A 9334-nucleotide genomic window follows, 5' to 3' on the forward strand; every position below is an offset into this window, starting at 1 on the left:
ACTTTATACATTTAAATATAAAATTAAAAAACAATTTTATAACAATTTAAATAAATATATTTATTTAATTTTTTTAATTCAATTTATAAAGTTATTATTTTTAAACCAATTCTAACATTTGTCTAGAAATTATTGATATATAAATATTTGAAACAATATTTAAATAAATTTTAATGTAAAATAGAAACTTAATCTTGTTAAAAATATATTGTGACATTTATATGATTGTTAAATTTTGTTTCAAGTTGAACATGGATGAAAGTACTTCAGTTTAAACAAAATGTGATAAAATTAAGACAAAATAACAAATATAGGGACTAAATTGAAAATTGTTGTTAGGTTTTAAGGAGGGGGTTTCACTGGGGAGAACAAACACCAATGAGACCTGAGCCCAACCACATAAGGTATTGACACCACTCTCAACCCATCCCACACTGTTAGGAAGACTTTTGATACAAGGACCTGCACTCGTCTGAGCCGGTTTTAACTATCGACTTTGATACCACTTGTTAGGATTACAGAGGGGGTTTCACTAGGAGAAACAACACCAATGAGACCTGAGCTCAACCACATAAAATATTGACACCACTCTCAACCCAAAACCTTAAGACAATGGGTTTATGGGTTTTTTATTCTTATATAGTGTTTTACTTTCTCATTTCTGATCAATATGGAACTTAGATTCACACTTGAATTTTTAACCATTGGTTACATTCAATAGTGACACGTGGTACTGTTACTACCACCTCACACTGCCTTTGTCACGTGACACATCATTATATTGAAATATGACAATTTTTTTCAAATTATAAAAAAGAATAAAAATAAAAAAATTAAAGAAACTCCGAGTTAACATTTGACACATAAGGTCATTAGAGTACTATTAACAGAAAATATTTAATTGCAACAAATTTTGTAAAATAAAAACCTAATTAAGAAAAAATAGGGACATGTTTAAGATTTTCCTACGAAAATAGACCAATGTAATGATTTATTCCTTAATCAATAATAAACTAGCATGGAAAGCTAGTCATAGTCTAGTAATCAACTTATAAGTTAGTTTTTCAGTAAAATCTGATCTCTGTTATAACTACAATTAAAGTATTGAAAATTTACTCGTCATATAGACAATTTAATTCTAAAATTCTGTTAACTATTCTTCGACAAATAGTAATTCTATAACAGCAGAATGTTGTTTTGTAAAAATAAATAAAGTTGCGGCAACATATCATCACCTATAAGCATGTAATCGAGGAAAAAGAAAATAACTCCCCATGCTCAATTAATAAAAATTATCGTAGATGTTCTGTCTGACTAACAAAACCAAAATTCCAGCACAAAAACTTTGTAGCGTCTTCCTAAGCACAGCCATGATTTCCGCAGAGAAAGAAAACAATGCATTGTTGTTTAGTTACATCTGCAATTGAAATTCTCAACGGATTTATAAGAAACACAGTCATACTTTTGCAGAAAGAGCGGCTCCTCTTTCAGTAAAGAAGAGGCATCAAGTCAAGAACATTTTAAAAGACAATCCAAAAGGACACATTAAAAAATGAAGATTGCAAATAAGCCAGAGTTGTAATGATTAATTCTCAGGATGCCGCTATTCCGAATATGCGTCTTGGTGAATATCACATATATACATGACACTTGGTAGGGAATATGAGAGGTTTTGTGATTATTATAGGGCTAAAAGAATGTTCATCAACAAGTTACAGAGGGGAAGGCGGATACACCCTACTAAGTATGATCGTGACTTCTGATTGCTCTTTGGTTCATCCTATTCATGACTCGGGAAGCATCATTTAGTCTATCTGCTCGCTCAAAAATGCTAGCAACAACGAGATGCAACTCCTTCTTATTGACATTAGGATTCGAATCTAGCTTCTCAAACAATGACTCTACCATCATGAAATCCTTTCTTGCACCATATAGACTCAGCATCTGGAAATGAACTTCGTCTGGAAAAACACACCCTTCCTGGTGCATCTGTCTATATAAAGCATCTGCTTTATCAAATTCACGCAGCTTTCCAAAAGCATTCAGCACGAGAGCAATAACATCAGAATCAGGAAAATATCCAACCTGTCTCATCTTCTCAAACACTTCAACGACATTGCTATACTTTTTGTTCTTAGAGAAAAGATTAATCATGCACCCAAATACAGATATATCTTTGACTTCTCCAGTATCAAAAGCCTGACGAAAAACCCAGGTAGCCTCTTCAATTCTACCAGCTCTGGCAAGAATTGCAATTGCAGTCTCCCTCGGAATGTTGTCCGGTCTCTTCAGCTCATGCAGCAGACGCTTGGCATGAGCAACTAAACCTGCCCTCTCGTAGGCCACAATCATTGTCTGGTAAAGAACCTCGTCAATTCGTACCCCTGAACTCCTTAATTTTTGAAACAAGATAGCTGCGCGGTCCAGTTTGCCTGCCTTTTCCCAAATGGATATTATGGTGGAGTAAGTGATGGCATTCGGTTCTATACCCCTTTTCTTCATTTCTTGAACGAGATTGGTAGCTTTCTCGTGCTCAAGGGTCTTGCCATAGATATGAATCATAGTGTTGTAAGTGACAACATTCTGCGGTACATCTTTACTCTGCATCAAGCGAAACAGATGGATGGCTTCCCCAAATAGCTCAGCCTCTCCATAAACCCTCAAGAGCGTATTGTAGCTAACCACATTGGGTTGAATCCCCATTTTCCTCATGCTCCAGAAGAGGCGATCCGCTTCCTTGGGCATGTGAAGCTGGCCATAAACATCAATCATGATGTTACAGGTGGTGAGATCAAGCGGGCATTTGGATTCATTCATTTGAGAGAACAGAGAAAGCGCTTCAACAAACTTTTGATTGTCAACGTAGATGGCAAGAAGCGTGGAATAGCTGATGGTGTCGGGTTGAACACCATTGTCGGCCATCTCTTGGAGAAGAAGGCGGGCCTCGCGGAAGAGCTTGGCTTTTCCAAATACATTGATCATGGAGTTATAGGCAATGAGGTCGGGGGTAATGGTGGAGGCTTTCAATCTGGTGAAGATGGAAATGGCCTTGGAGTAATCGCACAACTTGCGGGCAAGGTCGATCAAATTACTGTAGAGGACAAGGTCGCCGGAAACGTTGTCTTGCTCCATCTGCTGGAGCCAAAAGAGAGAAGAATCAAACAAGCCGTGTTTGGCGAAAGAAGTGATGAGGGTGGAGTAGGTGTACCTATCGGGGGAAAGGCCCTTGTGGCGCATTTCGTCGAACAGGCCGTGGGCGAGGTGCCACTGCTTGGCCCGAAGGACGTTGCGGAGGACGACGTTGTAGGCGAATAGGGAGGGGGAATAGAGGGCCTTTTCGTTTATCCAATCGAGAAGGGCAAGGGTGCGTTGCCAATCGGGCTCGCGGGAGAGCAGGGAAACCATGAAGCGCATAGACAGCTGCCTCCCGCTGTAGGGGGACATCACCGCATACAGTTCATCCTCGTTCTGGGTCTCCCCAATTGCCGCTAATAGCTCTTCCATGTCCACACTGCGGTCCAAGCACGTACCTTGTTGTTGCCTTCTGCTACCACTTTCCCTGGGAATAGGAGAGGAAGATGAAGATCCACATGTTCGGCTCCACACATCTTTAGCCATAGCACAAGTGGCGGTGGCTGCACTTAAATGGCTTATGCCATTGCCAACCCTCCTTTTGGCTATGGTATTGGAATAACAACAAACAAGTGATATTGAAGAAGAAGAAGATGAAGGACAGCACAGAAGCAGAAAGATAGAGCCTGACACCGTGCACATCTTCGATCAACCTATGCTTACTACTTCTTGGTTTTGTTTTGTTTTCTTATGTATGGGATATGGAATATATCTATCTTTGTTGCTTACCTATAAAGACCAACAAGGCCTCACTGAAAGACTAACCAGGCCTCACACATCATTTGCATTTGATTCGTTGTTCATGTATCAAAGATAATTCATATTTTAACAATTTTTTTATTCATTTATTTAATTACTCTTAAATTATTATATCATATTAAAAAGAAAATCAAAATAAATAATTAAAAGATAATTAGAATGATAAATTAGAAGTGAATAAAAAAATCTTCAAAATATCATTATCTTAAAAATAATTCACAATCATTTATAAAAAAAGTAAAATGAATTAAATTCCTTTCGTAAGTTAGATTTATTTATTTATTAAAAGATTTTTTTAACAATTTTTTGATTATGCACGCATTTAATAGATAAAAAAAATATTTGATGTAATTTAAAAAAATAAAAAAAGGTTTGATATATCTTAAAAACCAAACATTGTTAGATTTTGTAAGAAAAAGTTTGTCAATTTATTTATTTTATTTGTCTCAACTTATATAATTAATAATCTACAGTATTTAAAATGAATTTATTTTACATTTATTTTATTCCCTGCCAAGCCAACGACCATTTCTCTGCGGAATGCAGTCGTTACCATGGTTTTTGTTTTGGTCATGCCTTTCTTGAAACTAAAGACCTTCTTTCACTTTCAAGTTTTGTAATTGTAGCAGCCATTACCATGTACACCCACCACCATCTATCACCGTTTTCTGCGTCCATTAACGCACCTCCTTCGTCCTCTTCCAAACCTAAAAACCCACAACACTTGTTCTCTCTTCTTCTCAAACATCCTTCTAAATCCCAACTTTTGCAACAACTCCACTCTCACAATTGTCTCCTCTCCTCTGTCGTCCTTCAAAATGGGCTATTGCAGATGTACTTAAGTTGGGGTCTTTTAGTTGAAGCCGCTAAGGTGTCCTACCAAATGTCGCAGAGGAGCTTAGTTTCTTGGAATGTTTTTATTAATTATTGCTAATTTGATTTTTCTGTGTTTAGTCAGATGCATGCTCCCGTGTAGTGTCATGGAATCGTGTTATTGATGGATACCCACATACAAAAAGTAAGGTGTCAAAAAAACTTTTCCATTAAGGTAGAAAGTTGATACGTTGACAACTACGCAAAATTACATATACTTGTTTATATGCGCTCAAGTTACGCATTAAGGACGCTCACAAGTCAAGAGATATTATAGGTAAGATAATTTCCTTTAAACTTCCTGGGTACAATACAGTCTAAATGATATACAAGTGTTACGCCTGAAATAGATGATTGTTGTTCTGCCTTTCATGCTTTGGAGTAGGTGGTCGTGGTAATTCTGAACACAGGCTAGCTGGTCAACTTACCACAACGCCCATTGACAATTTGGCATGTCATTGCCCTTTGCTTCAGACATTCTAAAGTAGCTCCAGGCATCAACATTTTGGTAAAACGTTGTACAAATTACTTCATACGTCGGCAAATCCTTTGTCTATACGTATTAGTTGAAAAGCTTAGAAAAACACTTATTTGAAAAGTGGAAATGTTGCATCCATCGTGGAAGTTGACGGTTGCAAAGGAAAGCTTTCATATTGATTTAGAATTGATTTCAGTACTTTCTTTCCAATTGTCTGTACAAGGAAGCCAAGTAAATGTGTTTCATTGGATACGTATTTGGCATACAAACAATTTCAGGCTACCAGTTTTCTAAATATGCCTTGTCAATGAAGGTCGAAATTTCGTTTTGTGATTTGAAAGAGATCTAGTGTAAGCTTGAGGCAACGTAAAAAATTTCTTAGCTCGTCCCACGTGAGCTCGTTTAGTCAAATTGTCGTAGTCGTTGTCTTCAATTGCATCTAGGATCTTACGATACAATATTAATGAGGACCAAACCTGCATATCACACACGAAGAATAATCAGCATTTGATACAATATGTCTAAACTATTTTTAGAGACTTTGCGTTCTTAATTAACAATAAAGAGCAACTGCATGTTCGTATGTACGGGAATCCTAATCTATCCTAGCTTTTCTATGCTATTAGCATGAATTCATTTAGCAGAATATCGGATGAAAAATGCATTATTCTTTCAGCGTACCAATACAAATAACATGCAGGTTTACCTACCGGCCAACGGCTGGCCTTTTCAAGCTGAGAAACTCCTTCTTCTGCCCGGTTGAAGTAGAATCTTGCCCTCGTAATTTGATGTTTCATAAACTTTCTCCATCTTTCACTCACATTTCTTGAAAACACATCCTTGTCACATAATCCAAACTGGGCTAGTTCGTCTTGGGGAAGATACACTCTACCTCTTAATGCACTAATAATTAAAAGAGTAAGTAAGGTCATGAAATAATATATCAATTTTATTTTTTCATGTAACAATATAGAAATTACGAGAAACTTACTCCTCTCCGACATCTCTAAGAATGTTGGTGAGTTGATTTCCTATACCCAGATATAGAGCAGCATCGTATACACTTTGTACAGGGACAACCGACTCCTGTGCGATACCCATTATTGGAACAGTCATTAAGCCAACGGTTCCCGCCACATAGTAACAGTAAAGATATAGCTCTTGGAAATTGTTGTAGCGAGCTTTCCTCGTATCCATTCTCATTCCTTGTATCATGTCTCTGAAAGGCTGTAATTAGTGCAGCAGAAGAGTAGAATTCATCAGATAGATCTTAGTCACTAATGCGTAGTAATTAATGATGATAACACAGGGAGTAATTAAGGACCTTGATATCCAAGGGAAACTTGGAGAGGGTATCAGTAAGAGCGGCATCAAGCATATCATAGGGATGTCCGTTGAAAATGTCGTGCAGTCTATCTTCCCATCTATCAAGAACAGCAGAGCTCATATACGCAGCGTTAGGACCATCAACCAGCTCATCCGTCCTCCTGCACCAGACTGCATAGAGAGAGAATAAGCTACCGTTTCCCTGTTTTCAATTTTCTCCTATCTTCTAGTACTGTTATGTGGTTATTATTTTCTTACCATAAATTGCCCATATAGCTTTCTGTCTTTCTTCCGTCATAAGCAAGGTTCCTGTTTACAATCATGTCAGGTAAAGCACACAAGAAACATGCTGATTGAAACGTCATTCAGAAAGAATACCTAGATAGAAGGTCTTCGCGTATTCGGCGCAGATATTTCTGCACATTTCATAGGCGTCATTCAGAAAATTTGAATGAAACTGTAGCTTAGGCTTGCTACAAGGACTAATAATTTGAGACTGCCTGTGAACAACCTCTTGTACGTGTAAATCCGTTAGAGGAAATCCTTGCTTCGATAATTGCCTTCTTTGTTGGGGATTGGGAGCCACGGTTATTTCTGCCCTTGTAACACTAAATCTTCTTCGGCTACGACATGCTTTCTTATTGCTCACACTCATGGAATAAGGCTTTACTGTCACCAAAGAAAATGATAAACTCATCACCATTTTTCTATTCTCAAGCTAGCACCTTGTATTGTACTTTACTTGGGATCGTGCAGCTATATAAGTCAATGTGAAGGAGCCTATTATCAACTATATATTTATCTTTTCTTTCTGTATAAACTATGGTTATAATTTGTATAATTTGGGATGTAAACATCAACCATTTGAATGGTAATTTGGTATAACATAGAATATTCTTATAAGATTGATGCTTCACATGGCATTTCAGTCTTGACATCTGGCTAACGAATGAAACAACGGAATTTGTATAATAAAGTTGGGACCTAGTTTATACATTAAACAAAGTTGTAGAATATTTGTTTATTTATGCGTCACATAGTTTGGTTTGAGCAAGAACGGGACTTTCAAAGATGCTGGTTTTGTCTTTTAAAAGGCCACCAAAATTTTCTCCAGCATCTGTGTCTTCTAGTTAAGTTGGTTGTAAAGAATCTTAGTCACCCGTGATGCCTTCCCTCCGTGCATTATCCCTTTCCTGGACTTCGCATTTTGGTAATTCAATTGTTTTTTCTTATGTAATTCAAAAGTTTTTTTTTTTCATAACTTTCTTCAACTTTTGGAAATCAATTTTTAATAGGTTATATATATTTTTCATATACGGTTATGGTGATGGTCATGGCATAGTTATAGTCATTGAGAGATTGTGGTTCTATATGGTTATATGACATTAGTCTTACACATATAAGACCTTAGACATCACTTTTACACCAAAACCTTAAGGCAATGTTGTTATGGGTCTTTATTCTTATATAGTGTTTAACTTTGTCTTTTCTATCCAATGTGGGACTTTTTGACTCACACTTGGACTATTCCCAACAATTTTCACTCCCAAATTGCACTGAATTGCATAATTTAAAACATAATTTAAAAATTATTTTTTACTAAAAAGAGCAAAAAACAGAGTTCCTTCTATAGACAGAAAAACAGTTACAGGGAGAGGTTATGCCAAAGGCAGCTCTTGAAAGTCATTGAGTAAATGAAGCAATGGATTCTCAAGGTTCTTTTATTTAAAACTAAATTTTTACACTACACATATTAGACAAGATATCTGAGAATGCGTTATTATTGGGAATGTGATTCTCAACTATGTTATTGCAATTGTATTTTTGAAGAAGTTATTATTGGAAAATGTTATTCTCAACTATGCTATTGTAATTGTATTTTGAAGAAGGACCCTAATTTTTGGGATAAGCAAAAAGTATATTTATATTTTTTTTAGCTACCGTAATCTCTTATAATATGTTTATGCTACAAATGCATCTACATTAGATGTGTCAAAATGGGTTGAAATTTACGAGCTAACCCGGCTCACCATGGGTTCAGGTCGGATTTGGTTGAAATTTTTTTTTACAAATTTCTATACGGGTTGATTTTTGACCCGGTTCATCTGGGTTGAATCCGTGGTAAGCCGGGTTGGCTCAAAAACCTGCAGATAAAAGGGTCATGCAATTTGTTTTTTATCCAACACATAAATAATTTGTATTTTTTTATTTTGGTTTGTATTTGCATTCTATTAAAGTTTATTTAGATTTTAATTAGAATTACAATTTAGTTTTGGGTGAAAAAAGAAATTGTATTTTTTTTAATTAAATGAACCCGTGGCTAACCCGTTTAATCCGCAAACCCGTAGTGGACCGGGTCGGATTTGAATTTTTTTAACTTGCTAAAAAGTGAGTCAAGTTGGATTAGCTCACTAAATCATTAATCCGTAATAAATCGAACTGAGTCGGAACAGGTTACCAATTTTAACGGCCCTAATATACATATACGAACATATAACAACCAGAAACTTCATATATAAATTAAGATACCTTATTGTCTTTTATATATATATATATATATATATATATATATATATATATATATATATATTAGCCGATAAAAATGAATATGAAATTTTTTTACAAAAATGTAGGAAGAATCGAGAAGAACCTGCAAATGGCCTATTCCACCGTTTCGTTATTGTGGCCTCATAATAAATCAATTTCAGTTGGATGAAACTAATTTCTACAAAAATTTATAATGTGAGAAAAGGATAGAAATATTAG

At 35.9% G+C, this 9334-nt stretch overlaps 2 protein-coding genes across 2 annotated transcripts; both read right to left on the reverse strand.

Moving 5' to 3' along the window:
- Window positions 1–1553: 1553 nt before the first annotated feature.
- Window positions 1554–3848, reverse strand: LOC114173880 (pentatricopeptide repeat-containing protein At5g39980, chloroplastic). Its single transcript, XM_028058543.1, has one exon. The coding sequence runs from the start codon at window positions 3772–3774 to the stop codon at window positions 1741–1743; it is 2034 nt and encodes a 677-aa protein (XP_027914344.1). The 5' UTR covers window positions 3775–3848; the 3' UTR covers window positions 1554–1740.
- Window positions 3849–4915: 1067 nt separating this feature from the next.
- On the reverse strand, window positions 4916–7338 carry LOC114194433 (phytoene synthase 2, chloroplastic-like). The gene is made up of 6 exons (XM_028084634.1): window positions 6947–7338; window positions 6827–6877; window positions 6567–6739; window positions 6234–6469; window positions 5953–6145; window positions 4916–5718 (listed from the first exon to the last, which is right to left on the reverse strand). Exons 1-6 carry the CDS (start codon window positions 7269–7271, stop codon window positions 5533–5535), a joined length of 1164 nt encoding a protein of 387 aa, XP_027940435.1. The 5' UTR covers window positions 7272–7338; the 3' UTR covers window positions 4916–5532.
- Window positions 7339–9334: the final 1996 nt, after the last annotated feature.

Source organism: Vigna unguiculata, chromosome 1 (assembly GCF_004118075.2).
Source record: "Vigna unguiculata cultivar IT97K-499-35 chromosome 1, ASM411807v1, whole genome shotgun sequence".
Lineage (NCBI taxonomy): Eukaryota > Viridiplantae > Streptophyta > Magnoliopsida > Fabales > Fabaceae > Vigna > Vigna unguiculata.